The sequence below is a fragment of the Vulpes lagopus genome, chromosome 5 (assembly GCF_018345385.1).
Source record: "Vulpes lagopus strain Blue_001 chromosome 5, ASM1834538v1, whole genome shotgun sequence".
NCBI lineage: Eukaryota > Metazoa > Chordata > Mammalia > Carnivora > Canidae > Vulpes > Vulpes lagopus.
Genome location: NC_054828.1, coordinates 78,957,016 through 78,976,142, shown reverse-complemented (window position 1 = coordinate 78,976,142; position 19,127 = coordinate 78,957,016). Strand labels below are relative to the sequence as shown.

Genomic DNA, 19,127 nt, shown 5'->3' with positions numbered 1-19,127 from the left:
GTCCTTTCTTGTCTGACTTATCTCAGTATAATGCTGTCAAGATCCATCCATGTTACAAATGGAAGGATTTCCTTTTTTCTCATGGCTGAATAGTATTCCTGTGTGTGTGTGTGTGTGTGTGTGTGTGTGTGTAGACACCATATCTTCTTTATCCATTCATCTGTTGGAGGACAGTTAGGTTGCTTCCATATCTTGGCTATTGTGAAGCTTAGCTAATGGTGCAGTAAACATGGGCATACACATATCCCTTCGAGATCCTGTTTTCATTTTCTGTGGATATATACCCATAGGATTGCTGGATCATACACCAGTTCTATTTTTAATTTTTTGAGGAACCTCCATGCTGTTTTCCATATGGCTGCACCAGTTTGCATTCCCTCCCAACAGTGCTCAGTGTTACCTTATTGTCCACATTTCTGCCATTGCTGCCTCTTCTTTTTTTGTGATAGCCATTTTAACAGGTGTGAGTTGATATTATTGTGGTTTTGATTTGCATTTCGCTGATAATTAGTGATGTTGAACATCTGCCTGTGCCTCTTGGTCATTTGTATGTCTTTTGGGGGAAAATATCTATTTAGTTGGTCTCCCCACTTTTTAATTGAACTAATTTTCGTTATTGAGTTGTAAGAGTTATTTATATATTTCCTGTGTTAACCCCTTATATATATATATGGTTTGCAGATATTTTCTCTGATTCTGTAGGTTGTCTTCCATTTTTTATTGTTTGTTTTGCTGTGCAGAGCCTTTAATTTGATGTGGTTCCACATGTTTATTTTTGCCTTTGTTGTATGTGCTTTTGGTGTCATAACCACAAAATCATTGCCAAGACACATGTCAAGGAGCTCTTTCTCTGTTTTCTTCCAGGAGTTTTGCAGTTTCAGGTCTTAAGTAGTTTTTAATCGTATTGTTTTGTCATTTCTTAAGTTTTTATTTGAGTAATCTCCACCCAATGTGGAGCTCGAATTCATGAACCCGAGATCAAGAGTCTCATGTTCTTCCAACTGAGCCAGCCAGGTGCCCCTCTAATTGTATTTTTTAAGGCATTCTTTGATCATCCTATATAAGATTTCAGATTGCTCCAGTTTCTCCCTATCATTTCTCCTTACTTTAACTTTTCTCCATAGCACCCAATTTCTAACATGCTATATAATTTCTATAGATATTCCCCATCTTAGAGTATAAACTCCATGAGGGCAGTGATTTTTGTATATTTTAGTTACTATTGTATCTTCAGTATCTGTGGTGAGAACACACATACTTGCTTCAAAATTAAGTATTTGTTGAATAAAGGATTGAATTACTTGATTCCAGGAGAGACAGCTGAAAAACAGCAATTTTATAAGATATTTCAAAAATGGGAGCAGGAGAGAAAAGAGAATGACAGACCTATTTTATGTCTTAGTTGAGGCTCTGGGCTTGAACTCGGAACTCACTTTGTGCTAGAAGATCATTACCAGTGAATGAGTGAGAGAATTGATGAAGCAAGAAGAAAAGGCCCACAGCAAGATATGAAAAGTAGGGAGGTCAGGAGAGTGGATGTTTTCAGTAGAGTCACAGGTTCAGATGCCCACATGAGGGAGAGAAGCAGGAACAGTCCAAATTAACTAGTTTTAGAATCTAGGTAAAGTTGGTAAACGTAGCACAGTGATTCTTAAGCTTGAGCTCACATCAGAATCATCTGGAAAGCTTGTTAAAACACAAGATGGCCGTGCTTCATCATCAGAGTTTCTGATTAGTATGTCTTGAGTGGGATCTAAGAATCTGCATTTGTAACAAGTTCCCAGGTGATGCTGATGCTACTGGTCCGGAGGATCACACTTTGAGGAACTGCTGACACCTGTGAGTCAATAGCCATGTATTAAAGAAGTTAGGGGTCAAGGGATTACCTGTGCTGCTGAGGGATAGCCAGTATACCATGAGGTCAGGTGGGCAAATCAATAGCTATCTTTATGCATTCCAGTCTCCTCAGGTAGTAACTGGAGGACCATGGTCTACATGATTTTTTAACACCTCTTAGGACTTACCACAGTGTCACAGTGCAGTCCAGGTATTACACAGTAGGGACAGACTCATACACAGAGTGAATTTCACTGGCACTATTTAATAGAAGCATTTTGTCAGTTTCAAGCCTGTGTTAACTTTGAAATATCCTTACCTTTTTTTTTTTCCTGCAGTAGAGGGAGCTATAGTCCAAACTGTATTTATTTAGCAGTAGCACCTAATAGGATTATTTTCCTTTAACATCTTTTTTGTTTAGTCTTTTTTTATTTTAACTTTAAAAATCCACTTTAATGAAGTATTTTAAAGGTGCAGTTTATTGTCTTTGAGCAACTATGTAAGCCTGGGTAACTACCACCCATTACTATGGAACACTTTAATCCTAGTCTTGTGATTTCCACCCTACCCCCAAATACATAGCTGCTTTAAGTCATTACAGGTTGTCTGTCTAGAATTTCATATAATTGGAATCCTGCAGTATGCACTTATTTTTGTCTGCCTTTTTTTAAAAGATTTTATTTATTTAGTCATGAGTAACAGAGAGAGAGGCAGAGACATAGGCAGAGGGAGAAGCCGCCTTCCTGCGGGGAGCCCGATGCGAAACTTGATCCCAGGACCCCAGGATCACGACCTGAGTTGAAGGCAGACACTCAACCACTGAGCCACCCCGGTGCTCCTGTCTGCCATTTTCTAGATAATGTTTTTTAGATTAATCAGTGTTGTTACATGTGTCAGTAGTTCACTTTTTTTTCTTGGTAAGAAGGATCCTGTTGTATGGATATACCACGTTTTCTGTATCTGTTCTCTTTTTGATGCCATGAGTCATAGGCTTTAGAAGGGAATTGGGGAAAAAAGGAATTGTGCTCATTTACCATTTATTTGACTACATGTTTAAGCATCTTGTTCTTAATTTTTTCTTTCTAGGAAGTTTTTAATGTTTCCCTTAAAAGTAATGGTATCTGCTGTTATCAAATAAAATTCTAAATGTTGCTAATCTTGCTGCTGCTTAAAATAGAGCTGGCATAGATGGAACCATAGCAGGCAAAATTTGTGGCAACAGTCTTCCTCTCAAAACTCAGTTATTGTTGCCTAAAGTTTGTTACTCAAATTTTGCTCTGACTTTTAAAAAAAATTCTAGTGAAAATTTCAGTTCTCCCTTTGCAAAGAATTTTACTGATCAAGTTTTTCTTGATATTTAGCTAGGTTTGCTAATTAGCCGTTCTTTCTAGAGGGGGTATTTTAGTATGATAAAGAAAACTAGTGATACATGAGGAGAGTATTAGACTTGTGATCAAGAAGTATACGAAAATGTTAATTATAGCATCTAGGAGGTAAGCAGGTATGGGTTTCACTGTAAAATTCTTTCAACATTTCTGAAGTTTGAAGGTTTTATAGTAAAATACTAGGGCAGGGAGGAGGAGAAAGCCAGTGAATTGTTGCCCAGGACAGATACTGTTACTGATGTTGCTACCCTGTCCTCCAGTAGTTCTGGTTCTCCTTTTTATAGCCCCTGTTATCTGCCTGTGCCTATAAAGTTATTCTCAGTAAAAGCAAATGAAAGCAAAGTTAGCCAGCTACTAGACTATTAAAGCTAATCCCCTAGTGAACAAAGTTTTGAAGTAGGTTCAAAGACAGTTCTGATAATGGTTTTGTCAGTAAAACATCAAGAGTAGTAGTACTTTTAAGTTTATAAGCAAAAGTGTCCAAGTAATGTATTTGGGAGAGAGGGAGGAATCAATGATATTACTGGGGTGAGGATTCTTAGCCAACGAAAAGACAGTTCAGGTGGGAAGACTGGAAAAAGAAAGCCACTATTCCCTTCCATTTATCTTTCATCTTTGATCTTGTCTGTAACTGGATCCTAAAGTTAACCTCCTGCCATGAGAGAAGGAATACTTTTCCAACTGGATGAGAAAAGTGGCATTAAGTCTCCTGTTCTGTGCTGTTCTCTGCTCACTTAGCCCTGACAGCTGATTTGCAAACTAAGTCAAATCCATAAGTATTCATTAAGTAACTGCCCTCTTTTCAGAATTCTGCTATTTGGAAATTAAAGCGTATGAGGACTATAAGAAAACTAGACTGGCTAAAGAATATTCATTAGAAGTAAAGGGAGATAGGCTTCTAGAATCAAAATCAGGGAAACAGTATGGGTGAACATTGAAAACATTATGTTCAGTGAAATGAACCAGTCAGAAAAAGGACATACTGTTAGGATTCCACTTATATGAAGTACCTGTAACCAAGTTGATAAGAACAGAAAGTAGAAGGTGGTGCCCAGGCGCTGAGGGAAGGAGAAAGGGGAATTGTTGCTTTAAAGGGTGTAGAATTTCAGTTTTACAAGATGAAAGAGTTCAGGAATCTGTTTCACAGGTGTGAATATACCTAATAGTATTGTACTTAAAAATAGTTAAGATGGTAAATTTATTTCTTTTTTTTTTTAAGTGTAGTTGATACACAATGTTTTATTAGTTTCCGGTGTACAACATAATGATTCAACAACTCCATATATGCTATGCTTACCACAAGTATAGCTACCATCTGTCACCATACAGTGCTATTACCATTGGCCATATTTTCTGTTCTGTACCTTTTATCTCTATGACTTATTCATTTTATAACTGGAAGCCTCTCTCTCCTTCTCCCCTTCACACATTTTGCCCATCCCTCCACCTCTTCCCCTCTGACAACCCTCAGTTGGTTCTCTGTATTTATGGGTCTGATTCTGCTGTTTGTTTATTCATTTATTTTGCTTTTTATATTCCATGTATTAGTGAAATCATACGGTATTTGTGTTTCTCTGACTTCACTTAGCATAATTACCTGTAGGTTCATCCATGTTGTCACAAATGTCAAGATCTCATAAGATGGTAAATTTTATGTGTCTTTTTTACCACAATAAAAAAAAAATAGAGAAGCAATGGCACGCCAGAAAGGGAATCATAAGGTAAATGCGAAGCATCTACACTTTGACCCCCAACCCTCCCCTCCAGCCCCTATAACTTATACCTGGGGCTGTAATGAAAGGAAAAAAAATATGGCTGAGAGAAAACTAGAGCCCCAAAGGAAGAAGAGTAATTTGTTATTTTAAATGATTGCAAGGATCCTAAGAAATTATATATCAGGGTAATGCTACAAATAGATAGCTAATGTTAAAGAAGGGAAAAGTTGGATTGAGAAAAATATAAGTAGATGGATTTAATGTCCATTTTCACAAAATTCTAGAAAGTCATATGACTTTGATATGAAGACTTTAGAGAAGAATTAGTGATAAAGAAGAGCCAAAAAGGCTCCCTCAGAACAAGTTCTTGCTGGACCAACACTAATGTTCTTTTTGGATTGGTTTAATAATAGAGGATTAAGTTTCTCCATGAATGTACATGGTGTTCAGCAGGTTGTTTGACAGAGTATCTCAAATGGAAGAGCGGGACTCTTCCTCCAAGATGAAGTAACAAGGCCAGGATTTACCCTTCCACCCAAAGCAAACAGATAATACATAGGAAACAATGGTTTTCAGAACAGTACAGAGGAGGCAGTGAAGGAATGTGGCCTCTGAGGGATGGGAAACAGACCAACAACCCTGAGTTTGCCCCAGCTTGCTGCCTTTATAGAGCTCATGGGCCACAGCACAGGGAGGAGGAACTGGGGCCAGGTGCAGCAGCCTTCCTGAGGAGATCGGAGTTGTGAGCCCAAGGAAACTAAAATAGCTGGTATTTATAGGAGAGAAGCAGTGAGCTGCACAGAGAAAGAACCCAAGACAATCCCCCCGGGAGTATCCAGCAGAGGAGAAAGAACTATCTGTACCTGAGTTGGGGGAAAGTATCATCAATGAGGGATTAAAAGGAACAGTTTATGGTGACCACACAGGGCCAAGAACAGTGTCTGTTCCCAGTAGCTTGACTGGAAAATCTCATAATTCATAGAGTACTGAGTAGAGTATTCAGGGTAGTCCTTCCTCAGTAGTGGGGAATAATCTACTGCCTTGGATCCGCATAGTAAATCACAAAAACAAGACCTGAAAGGATGAAAATGTTTTCAAGTAACTTAACTATATAACTGAACAAAACTCAAAATTTATAGGAATACAAAATTATCTAGCAACCCAAAAGATAAGACTTATGATACATACCTGGCATCCAGCCAAAGATAACATGTATGCAGACAGGCCTGAAGGCATGACCAATAATGAAAATAATCAACTGAAACTAACTCAGAACTCATATAGCTGTTAGAATTAGCAGATGACATTAAAGCAGTTATTATTATATTCAAAAAATTAAATAGAGACATGGAAGATATAAAACCCAAATCCAACTTCTAGAAATGGAAACTTCAATGTCTGAATTGAAAGATACACCATAGAGGATTAGACATGCACAACATGCAACCCAATTTAAAACCTGGCAAAAGAATTAAACAGATACTTCATAAAAGATCCAAGGATGGCAAGTAAGCTCATGAAAAAAAATATTCAACATGATTAGTACAGATTACAATTACAGACACTAGTGAATGAGACGATCAAAATAGACCCACACTTGCAGAGTGACCTCCCTTTACTTTCTGACTGTGGACTTATGTGGAGAGGTAAGATAAGGCATTGAACATCTTCTAATTCTAAGAAGAAAATCATGAAGATCCTAACGACCTGGGGAAAAAAAATTGGAAACCGGATCTTTTGGCAACCCAGAAAATCCTCCATGTAGCAGAGAAAAAAAAACATTTTTGAAAACATTTTTATCGTTGGATAAGCATGAAAGCAGGCTGCAGTTTGCATCACAGGCGGATTGCAAAGACAGGAAGAAATTTCACCTTCCCATATAACCAAGCAGACACAATCCATTGCCACACGTGTTCTAAGATAAATTGTAATTGGTCCTTCTGTAAGAGTGTTTCCTCCACAGCACCATTTGCTTTACATAGTTCATTCTAAATTCACATGGTAACTGGGGTGACCATCTGTGTTAATTAATTGTCTTTATCCAAAGGAAAACCAACACTTCTGTCTCTGATAAGGGTTAGTTAACAGCTTTGGGGAGAAAGGCACCTACGCTAGCATCCACAGTGATAGGGACACTGGGGTGCATCTTCCTTTATGTTTACGTTGCAAAGGCAGACCTTGAGGAGAAACTAAATTGTAAAGTTGGCAAGAGGTTTGTTCAACTTTTAAAAAGATTTATGTACATCTCAGAGAGACAATTAGTTTTCTCAAGACAGTGATCTAAGAAGAGGGAAAGAAGGATAAGGTGTTTTGGCACCTGGAAAAAATTAATATTTTATTAACCTTTACAAAACTTAGAGCTCTGATAGTGTTTTATTGCTGAATGAACTAGCCTTTGTTACCATCTACCTCTGGGCTTTTTGTTACAGAAGCTAACTCCCACTGTTATGTAGTTTAGGTAGCCTGTATCCTGTAGGCAAAATCATCCTAACTTATTCAACTCCTAAGGGTAGAGGATCCCTCCCAGCTTCCTTATATCTCAGGACAAAGCCTGAACCATCAAAGAGCTCAGAAATGTCTGCTTTGTTCAGTTTATCTGTTTAAAAAAATGTATATTTTGCATTTGAATTTATATTATACATTAGCTTTAATATTTCTTTCTTTCCCACCTCTGCTCCTTAAAAAAGAAGAAACTTTAAGACTTGAGAAAAGATGTAGGGAAGAGAGAGAGGGATAAGTCTTTTTGGAGAGATTAAAATTATATTCTAACCAGTCTGTTAAAGACGTTATTTAAACCCAAGTATAAATGAAATGGAAGTTTTAAGTCAATTATTTTTCAAACAATCTAAGGAGGTTTTGTTTTTAAGTTACATTCACATGTAAGCCTTTTTAGAGTTGTAGCTTCTTTCCATGATACACTGGATATTTCCATTGGTAGTTGTCAGTTACCAAGTCTTGTTTGATAAGTCAACATAAAGGACTAAGTAAGTACATATTAACTTGACAGCCAGTTCTTTTAGCCTTACCGTTTCTCTATCAACACTTACATTTTTCTCCTCAGATTTGGTTGACTTTTCTTTCTGTAAAACTTGCCTGTTCAGTAGTATCTGAACCAGGTAACTAACTGGTAACTCAACCAACCCTTGTGTTGAGATGACTTCTGGTACCACCACCTCCGGAATACCTTGTCTTTAGATAAGAGAAAGCTTAAAGAGACAACATATGAACAACATTTAGAAATAGCTCTAAAAATAAGCTAACATCTGTTCAAACTGAAGTACTTAATAGCACCTTTCTATATGCCTGTAGGCTTTTATCAGTGCTGCTTGTCATCTATTAAAACCATAGTTTTTAAAAAAATTCATATTTAAGGAAAAGTTAGTGTGGTAGTTGATTTAGATTGCTTTTACAGCAAAAATCACACTTCTCCAGTTGTTCTGTTTTTAAAATCCAGGTTACAAATCTTAAATGTGTATGTAATAGTATACCATGTCCTCAACATTCTTTTCTGAATGTGTTATCCAACATAAAAAAGAATCGTTTAGCTATATTAATTTCAAGCATTGATTTTATTATAAATTTGTGAGTGGTGTGTGAGTACGTGTGTGTGTGTGTGTGTGTGTGTGTGTGTACATCTAACCCCTGCTCTCTAGTCTTGCTCCAGGCCCTTGGGACCAAGCAGCAGTGCTAACAGTCTATAGAGGTATCCCAGAGGTTGGGGGTAGGAGTTGCATTAGTTCTGAGGGCTGCCTTAACAAATTATCACAAACTCGATAGCATGACAGAAATTTATCCTCCCATAATTCTGGAGGCCTCAAGTCTGAAATCCATTCCCTCTAAAGATGGTCCATGACCTTGCAGCAGCATAGCTTTAATCCTTGCCTCTGGCTGCACATGACCTTCCTCCTTTTGTGCCTCTGGGTCCACAACTCCCTTTTCTTACTCCTATAAAGTTACAAGTCATTGGATTTAGGTGAGTCCTAAATGCAGGATGATTTCATCTCAAGATTCTTGACTGATTACATCCCCACAGACCCTATTTCCAAATAAGGTCACATTCTGAGGCTCCAAGTAGACATGAGTGGGAGAGGTGGGCACTTCCATAGCATCCCCCAGGGAAAGGAATCATTTTGCAGGAAACTCTTGAATTTTCTGTCACTGTTCCTTCACACACTCCCGTCTCAAGAGATGACCAGGAGACCTGGGATTCCACAGAATCCACTTGTGGATTCTTGTGGATTTTAGTAAAATCCCAATTCTCTGGGCACACTTGTGCCGAGAGCTCCCAGAGCTTATGCTTCTAGTCTCCCTGCAGTAAGCACACTCAGCAGAGTCTCTTGCTGTGACCAGCCAAGTATGTTTTTTTTCAGTTCCAACTTCTCTGCCCATGACTTGGTGAATAAATCAGGTCTCAGTCCAGGGTCAGGGAGTGAGGCTCGAAGCCCCGAGACTTACTCTCCATTCCAGCTTTACCCAGTTACAATGTTGATAGGCAGTCCCCATTTACTTCAGTGCTGCGTGTTTTTACTTGGTTTTCTAGAACTGTAATGGTATTAATGGAAAAGATATCAATATGCCTATTTTTAAGATAAAGAAATTTCAGCAAAATCACTGTAAAGGAATTCTTCATCTAGCCAAATGCTAGGTCCAGCTCGTTATTGCTGAAATGAAGAGTTAGAACCCAGATTTCCTGACTCTCAGGTGTTGGTTTTTTATGCCCACTCTGAAGACCACTTTAATAGAATTGAGATTGGAATATCCCCAACAGTTTAGGTAAAATTGATTGTTTTGTGTGTCAACTCTATCATTGTTGATTGCTGAGTGGCCACTGTGGCTTGCACTGCCCATGGAAAGGTCGGGAATCCTTGTCTTCATATAAACGAGGCTGTTACCTACTGAGAGCACTTATGAAAGTCTTAGACCTCCTGCAAGTCCATAGTGTTTCTGAAAGCTTTATTTAACAGTTTGCATTATCTGCTGAAAGAACTGCAAAAACTCTTACTAAAGTATTAGCATATAAAAGTCCTTGCTATGTCCAGGTAATGTACTAGTTATTTCCTTCAAATGTCTATTAATAAATGTTAACTAAGCTCTAGTTGTACTATGAGCCCTTTAAGCTGCCAAAACAGAGGGTTGATGTTATATGTGACTTTTTAAAAAATGTTTGAAAAATCATGAAGTGGTTTTATGCCGTTTCCCAGCATTGTTGTTTTCTGTGCTTCAGACAGATATGTGGACTTTGTTTTTTAACTGTCTTCTGAAGCCTGGTTGCGCATCTTAACTGGGTTTTCTTCTGCACTGCACTATTCTGGAACACGTTATTATGTTTTAGGTCATGTGAGTGAGTGAGTTTCATTCCGTGATGTGTTTTTCATCGAAGCTGAGAGTAGGTTATTGGTTTCCTCTGCCAGTGTAACTAGATCACTTGATCTTCTTGTTGCACTCTAATTGAAGCTCATTTCTCTCCCTTTTAATTTCAGATATTTGTATCTGCTGTTCTCCAGTGATGATCTTTTACCTTTAGACCACTGGGTATTCAACACAGAGGCTCATCCTCTGCCCGTGTTACATTTAGCCAACACCACACTTTCAGGAAATCCTGCTGTTCGATGAAAGCGGCTCCAGAAAGACCATTCTCACCTGTGTTTTGTTTACATGGACCACTACAGAAATTAGTCTGGAGAGGGGGCTTTTGGAAACCTGGACCTCATAAGTCAGCATGGCAGGGTGAAACATGACTGTGCCCCACAAGACTTTTCAACTTGTAGATATCTCAACTTTGAAATGATTCCATTTTATACCTGACCAAAACCTGGTATGTATAAGACAAAGACCTGGTATGCTTGGATTCTTAAAGAGATGGTCACATGGGAAATTTTGCCTGTTACTGCTATATTGTTTTTAGCGTCCTGGAATCTGGAAACCAGACTGCCTAAAGATAAGCCGAGAATGTGGAGCAACTTGCGGGAGTGAGAGATGGCCTTTGGAACCGATTATATATTTGTTCCTTCCAAAGCTTTCAAATCAAATATTTACTTATTATTTATCCCCCTTTCTCCATTTTTAATAATGGAAGGAACTAAAACAAAAGAACAGTAGAACGGCATCAAGAGCAAGAAGACTGGAAAAAGAAACAGAAGTACCTGTCCCCATCTCAGTTTTCAAGTTCCCCATTGGACGGCCAGACTGGCAACCATTTCAAATCCCAGTGTATTCCATTGAAATTTCTTGGTTAAATTTCATTTTCTCTGGGGGCATGATCTCACAAAGAATACTCTTCAAGTCTTTGTCTCCATATGGAATCATTGAAACTGCTATTTATCATAACCACTACTTATGAGCCTGGGTTTGGGATTTTGTGCATGTTGATCAGTCTAGTGTTGGTAGCATGACAAAAAGTGGGGGAAACACTATAGTTTGTCTCCTTGAAACCTGTTCTAAGAGAAAGCCTTGGTCTTGTTGGTAGGGGATTTTTTTTTTTTCCCAAACCAGCAAATCTACCAAGTGAATTTTATCCACTTTAACCTTCTTATAAATTTAGTAAAATCCCTCAAACTTACAACTTAATGTAGCTTGGCAAAATTCACTATACTGTTTTGCAACTCTGAATTTACTTACCTTGATGAGCCAAATTTATTTTACAGCCTACTACATCAAAAACAAACTACAGTGAAACTTGCTTAAACATTCTATCTGGAATGGGGATAGGGGATCCTTTATTTATTATCTCTTCAGATGAGTGAGTTTTTCACAAATATTTTATGTAAAAAATAAGATTCAGCTTTTATTTTCTGCAAGGATATTTATAGAAATCCAAAGAATCAGAACAGCTTCAAAATAATTTTTAGTGAAAAAAATGTAGTATAATTAGTCATGTTAACTAAATTTGGGATATATCTAAGGAAGTTTCTCTTACCATCAATAGATTTTGCAGTGATATTTATTTTTAAAGAAATTACTATTTCTTTATATTTGGGGAGAAGAACTTAAATTTTATCAAGAACTGTATTATAAATATGCTTGTAAATTTTCTGTCCCTTGAATTTATGTCACAGTGCAAGACACTTTCTTCTTTACATTTAATACAAACAGCTTCCATTGACAATAAAATTTGGGAGCAGTATAATTAGTCTAATTATTTACTCTAATTTGTAAATTTCATGAAACAATGTGAAAGAAGCCCACCTTGGAATTCTGAAGGCATATTCTCTTATTTTGATAGCTTTTCTTTTTAACCTTTTATTAGCATGTAGTAGATTTAAATTGGAGAAAGATTTAATAAATTAATATAATTAAGTATTTTCTGAGGGTGATCACCTTATACCACCAAGAGTCAGACAATCCTCACAATTTAGCAAATGATCCAGAAATGATAATTACCCCAGATTTTTCAGTATACATAGAAGATAAGGATGTGGAGCTCTAGTGCATTATTCAAGTGTTTAAGAGAGTTAAGTTTTAGCACACATTTTGAAATTATAGTATCTTTTACTAGAAAAATTAAAATTCTTAAATGAGAAGAGTAGACGACTAACTTGAGAAAGGGAAAGTATTTGGTTCTCAAAAAAAAATGTTAGCCTTCCCCCTAAAAATAGTGCAAGTCCACTTACAAGTCACTAAATAGTGTGAACGACTTGAGGTAGCAAAGAGCCACTGGGTAGAGACAGTGATCCACCCATACTTTGTTTAGAAGGTTGCACAGTAAAGGGGCCTTCTTGGTCTCCCAGGAGCTTCTCAAGGAAGGAGAAGACAGAGCCCCGACCCGGCAAGTGCTCAGTTTCTATCTCTGGGCTGAGTGGGGCTTAAAAGGAGGCTAGAGAGGTGCTTGAACATGGCCAGTGCTCGTTCAAGCGAAGAATCAAGAATCGAAGAATCGGAGAGGTACAAGGGAAGGGTCTTCACCACCACCCAGTACCTCCCCCTGTGATGACAAGACTAGAGCTTATCACAATGCTTCCATTGTTTCCTTCTCTGAATACCAAAGGCAATTAAAGTCAGCTACAGATGACTTGCCAGTGTCATGTTTCGTTTTGTTTTGTTTTTTACAGATTTTTAAAATTATTTCCACTAGATCAATACTTATCCCACTTTCTGCTTAGTTTTCCAAGAGTATTTACTTTCTTTTGTCCCTTGCCGTCCTTGGCATTTCATAGACCTATTACTCAGGTTAAAATACTCATTATGTGTATAAGACCTTTGCAGAGAGCCTAAAGATGCTTCTTTCCAGGTGCCTCTTCAGAGAGCTGACACCTAATTTTGTGCCTTTGGCACAAATGTGCTGAGTAGATTGATCAGTTGGTACATAAAAGAAAAGCAGAGATGTTGAACACCCCTCTACCTTCTCCATTTCTCTTCTAGAATTTTAGAATCACACTTTTTTGTTGAAACCAGTATAAAGTTGTTAAAGCCAAGTGAATGTGGCCCTAACCAAAAACCCATCTCTGCAGATAAAACAGACCCCAGTCAGAGAGTTCTTGCTTTCTGGGGAGTTGCATGTATGTGTTGTTGTGTGCCTGACACCAACTTCTACCCGTCTTTGAGCAGAGGTGTGTATATGTAAGAGTGAACTGGATGTTGGAGGAACACGTTCCTTTTGTGAAACGTTGACCCTCGTTCTCTGTGACATCAGCTAAGGCACCCCTGGGCTGCCCTTGGTAGATCTTAACCAAGTGGTTTGGAACTGTGACCATCGGCTTCTCATCTCCACTCTCCTTTGCCAAAGTCTTTGTCCGAGCTCCAGATTTGTTGATAAAAGATTCTGCTTGCCATTCTCATTATACAGTTTCTCCTTCAGCCTGGATTTCTGTGAACGAATGCATGTGTGAGTGAGCGAATGAGTGAACATAGAGTCCCTGATAGGTGCCGAGCACTGTGCTAGGCACTCTCGAGCATTAGAACATTTTGTGACTCTGGTGCCATTTTCTGTGTAAGAGTAATTCATACCATCGTAAATGTTTTCCAGTATGAATTATGTTACAAAATCATTAATTTTATATTTCATTTAAATTAAAGAGGAAGAGAAATGGTTTATAATATATTTTAAGCGATGTGTTACTATATAGTACTAACAGCTATAATTGTAGTTAATAACTAGTCTCTTGGAAAATGTCAGAGAAATACTTGATTTCTGATGTAACTTTGACTAAAATACTTTAGAAATAAATAAAAACATTCTTATTTTGCTATATCACTTGAATTATATAATGAAAAAGTAATGTTTTATAGAAATGCTGGTTATTTTATATTCAAAAAATTTTGTCATGTAAGTCATGGGTAAAATCTGCAGTTGTAAATTATTTTTCCTCTGCTAAGGGTCCCAGTCATGGTCCCATGCTGTTAAATATAAATATATATATACTAAAATATTTCTGAGTTCCAAATAACAGTCTTTAGTAATCGTATTTTGAGTTCTTGTTTCTCTTTAGTCTCCATATCTTCCAATTGGCTAGCTCATATTCTTATCCTTTACATAAGTATATACATAAATACACATACACAGATTTTTGATATTGTCTGTGTTAACAAACACAGTTGCTAACCAGTTTTAGCTACGCAAATTCTAAGCAGAATAATTGGGTAACCAAATATGATCTGGCAATATTTTAATGTACTTATTCTGGTTCAAGAACACAGGTGAAGACGATTTTCTCTTCAGCTCATTCAGATCATGATGGAAACATTCTTTGATCTATAATAGGTCAGCAAGCTTTTCTGTAAAGGGCCAGATAATACTTTAGGCTTTGTGCACCATCAGTCTCATGTATCTGGTACTCATTTCTGCAATTGGAACATGAAAGTTGGTGTAGACAATATGTAAACGAAGGGATGTCGCTGTGTTCCAATAAAACTTTATTTACAAAAGCATGGAGAGCTGGATTTGGCCCATGGGTCATGGTTGCTAACTCTTGATCCCAAGTTAAATTTCTCTAAGACCCTTATGTAATCTTTGATCTGCATCTTTCCTCTGTGTTTGAGTTACATAATTCATTTTTAAAGCAAAAAGATGGTATGTATGTATGATTGTATGGATTTGTGTAACCTAAAGCTATATATTTTGTGGTCTTGAAAATAGGTCTACTCTTCGGGAGTCTGTTCAGGTTTCAATATGATATAACTACTGTGAAAGAGGCATTTTTGTTGTTGTTTTGGGGGTGTGCTATCAGCCAGTTTCCTTGCCTTGTCATTTAGTGCCACGATTCCAGACTTCCATGTAAAAAGGAGGGTCTCTGTGGTGTCAAAATACTATATTCTCTCCAAGCTCCGCCTCCTTGTTGACCTTTGGACCAGGACTCCGGATTGCTGGAGCTGCAAAAACTCATCCACTTGAGTACTCTCAGATCCCAGCGATGGGAATATGATAGAATCTCTGACCTTTGTGCTGCAGAAACCAATCTCTTGAAAAATTAGAAGCAACAGAAAATGGGTTATGTGCCTCATTTGCCAGTTGGCAGCCACTCTTCCTTTTTTAGACCACAGGATGGTACTGCCCCTGTTACCTATAGAACAGCCTGAAGCTGAGTGCAGAGAAAAGATCTATCCAAAAGGAAGTTCCCTTTTCTCTTACTGCATATCACATCCTTTACAAGTCCATAGCGTTATCTCAGAATGTCAATAGACATCATATCTAAATTAAAGCATCTTCAACATCAGCCTTACATTTCCACCGTTGAAAAGCTCCTCTCAAACTTTGCTTGAGCCCAACAGCACTCATGAAATTACTCAAAGTTACATGACACCATATTACCTAGTATATTTGCAGTGTACCAGTCATCGTGAGAGAGAGATTTTTCATTAAGAATTTTATTGAATAGGCATTTTGCTACTTTTGGAAATTCTAGAGGAGGGGGAGCTTGTAAACGAGCTGCCTTTATAGTTCCAGCATATATAGAGCACTTCAGTTCAGTGTGGTTGTAAGTATGAGCACACAAACACATAAACCCACATCTATACGTGCTAATATGCACAAGATTTTAACTGCAGATGTCTTGCTGCTATTGAATGCTACAGAATTATATGGCAAATTGCTTACCAGAATACTCTATGGAGATAAGCTCAGCTCACTCTTGGGAAGAATTATTTCTTAGAAAACAATTTAGTTTTTGTTGGATTAATTAAATAAGGTATCCCCAGTTTTAATGACTAGATTTGGAAATTGAAATGCCATTCTTCAATCTCACTGGTCTCAAATTCACTGATAAAAATCTCTCCCTAACCTAGTAAGTGGAGTAAGAATAATCTTCTAGATCGGTACCCACTGGCCGCTCTTGAGCTGATTTCCAGTCATGTCCTCCATATGTAACTTTTCTAAATTAAAGGTAATATTGTATATTGAAGATCAAATAAAGATGTTCCTTAAGTGAAAGTCTGTGTTTATCCTTCATCTATACCCACTGATGGCAATAGAGTTCAATCTTCCTACTTACATGACAACTTTCGCTCTTACAGTAAGTGGTAGTCTTCAGTCTTCTACCTGAATAGAGTATTTCTTTTGGTTCAGCTAATCCTTACATTGATGTTAGAGAAAGAGGAAGAGATTGTGAAAAGATAAATTTTTTTGAAGATTAATTTATTTTGGAGAGAGAGAATCTCAAGCAGACTCCTTACTGGGTGCAGAGCCCAACTAAGCCCTCCATCCCACGACCCTGAGATTGTGACCTGAGCCGAAATCAAGAGTTGGACGCTCAACTGACTGAGCCACCCAAGTGCCCCTGTAAAGGATAATGTTTTTATCCCATCTGATTTTGAGAACAAACGATGGGCCTATGTGACAATCTCACAGTATAGCAATACTGTGCCTAGCACCTCCAGGACCTAGTCTACCCTGTGAGGTCATCAAGCTTAAATGCCTTACTCACTGGATCTCATTCCATCACATTAAAATCTGACCTGGTTCTTGAGCAAAGACAGGCTTCAGAGGCTTGAGGAGTAGGATCAGCTAGGCTATAGATTGTGGTTTAATCTGATACTGTAAAGTCACAGGATATTTAAAACCCTGAGCCCATGTGACATCAATAAGGTAGTGGTCAAACCTGAAGCAACAGCTGATTTACAACCTTGAGGTCTCATTCTTTCCGGCACAGTGGATTTCAACTTGATCAAAATTTTAGACTAGTAAATTTACATTGTGGGCGTATAAAAATTCATTGCGGACTTACCTTTTCAAGAACAATTAAAACACGACCAGATGAAAGAATAAGGATCTCTTGAGTGACTACAATTTGATAAAATCTGGGCCTCTGCCTGCCAGATAGCTGAAATTGACAAATAACGTTCATGCTAAGAGCATGGGCTCATCATAGAAACATCATAGATTGGTGATTGCTGGGGAGTGAGGGGGATGGAAATATTGGCCAAAGGGCGCAAAAGTCTTTAAGAAATAAGTTCTGAGGTGTAATGTACAGGTGGTGACTATAGTTAACAATACTGTTACGTATTTGAAACTTGCTGATAAAGTAGGCTTCCATGTTCTCACCATCTCACAGTGTTAGGTGATGGGTGTGTTAACTAAGCTTATTGTAATCATTGCACAATATGCATCATATCAAATCATACACAGTTTAAGTTTGCACCCTGTTATGCCAATTATATCTCAATAAAGTTGCTTTTTAAAAAGCGTGGAATTCATATGCTTTTTTAAAAAGGCTGAGATATAATTGGCATAACGTGTAAGATGAGACTACCTCATTGGCTGACCTAACACAATTTAATTTTGTGATGAAATATAAAATTTTCTATTTTTAACTAGTGTTAAGTATACAGTGCCTTGGCATTCATAGTCACATTAACAATGTGTAAACATCATCACTGTTTCCAAAACTTGCTCATCGCTTCCAACAATCTCTGTAACCATTAAACAATAATTCTCATTCCTCCCCCCTAAAAAAGACACCAAGAAAAATCACAATTTTCTTGGTGGTAAAATGAGTATAATACAGGATTTTCAGGAGAATTTTAATTTGAGAAAAACCCGTATACCTGGCCTGAAATGAGCTCACAAGTTCAGTTATGCTTTCGAATTATTTTTATTAGCATATCAGAGTAATCATTTCTTTTTATTATTATTTATTCTTGAGAGAGATAGAGAGTCAGAGACACAGGCAGATGGAGAAGCAGGCTCCATCCTGGGAGTCCCCGACGTGGGACTCCATCCCTGGTCTCCAGGATCACGCCCCAGGTGGAAGGCAGGCGCTAAACTGCTGAGCCACCCGGGCTGCCCCAGGTAATCATTTAGAGTAATCACTTCTAAAAGAACAGAAAAAAAATTTTTTAATAAAGTAGTGAAGGGCATGGGGTGCCTAGGTGGCTCAGTTGGTTAAGCACCTGATCCTTGTGATCTCAGCTCAAGTCTTGATCTCAGGGTCATGAGTTCAAGCCTCTCATTGCACTCCATGCTGGGCATGGAGCCTACTTTAATAATAATAATAATAATAATAATAATAATAATAATAATAATAAAAGGAAGAGCAGTTAGGGCAGAAGAGATCCAAAAAAACCATCTAGTTCTACCTCCTTATCTTAAACATAAGGAAACCTAAATCAAAAATGAAGGCATTAGATAATCTTTAAGATGGTATTCCAGTTTTATCATTCATGAGTCTATGAAATAAGACTTGTGCAGTTTTGTTATAAAAAATTTAATAACAAGCCAATATGTTCGTAATATATGTGAGCCAAGCAGTTTATTTTAACCAAGCAGTTTAAAAAGTATAGAAATCTTTTTTTTTTTTGCTAAAATACACAGCAAAAAAATGTACACTAGTAAGTGGCAGTTATCTTTGTGAGGTAAGGATATAAGAATTTTTTGATATTTGCTTGTTTAAAAAAATAACAGCTTTGTTGAGGTGGAATCTACATCAGGCTTTCCCATTGTAAGTGGAAACCAGTGGCTGTTGAGTGAGCTTGAGGGGCATGCAACACTCTCATAGTCCACAAAGACCGTGCATGCCCATTTGCAGTCAATCTTCATTCTTTTCCTAGCTTCTGACAACCACTAATCACTTTTTGTCTTTATAGATTGGCCTCTTCTGGACATTTCATATAAACGGCATCATTTACATATGGTCTTTTGCATCTGGCTTCTTTAACCTAGGGTAATGTTTTCAAGCTTTATGCTGTAAGAAGTACCAGAAGTGTTCCTTTTTATTGCTGGAAATATTTCACTGTATGGATGTGTCATAGTTTGTTTATCCAC

General features: G+C 37.6%; 1 protein-coding gene across 2 annotated transcripts in view; it reads left to right on the top strand.

Annotated features, from left to right (window-relative positions):
* The window catches only part of MAN1A2 (mannosidase alpha class 1A member 2), a 182,496-nt gene extending 166,198 nt beyond the window's left edge, over window positions 1-16,298 (top strand). For both annotated transcript variants that reach the window (XM_041754200.1, XM_041754201.1), the window contains one exon: window positions 10,417-16,298. In XM_041754200.1, coding sequence (XP_041610134.1) covers window positions 10,417-10,549 — 133 coding nt within the window. In that variant the 3' untranslated portion in view covers window positions 10,550-16,298. The remainder of the gene's footprint in view (window positions 1-10,416) is intronic.
* Window positions 16,299-19,127: the final 2,829 nt, after the last annotated feature.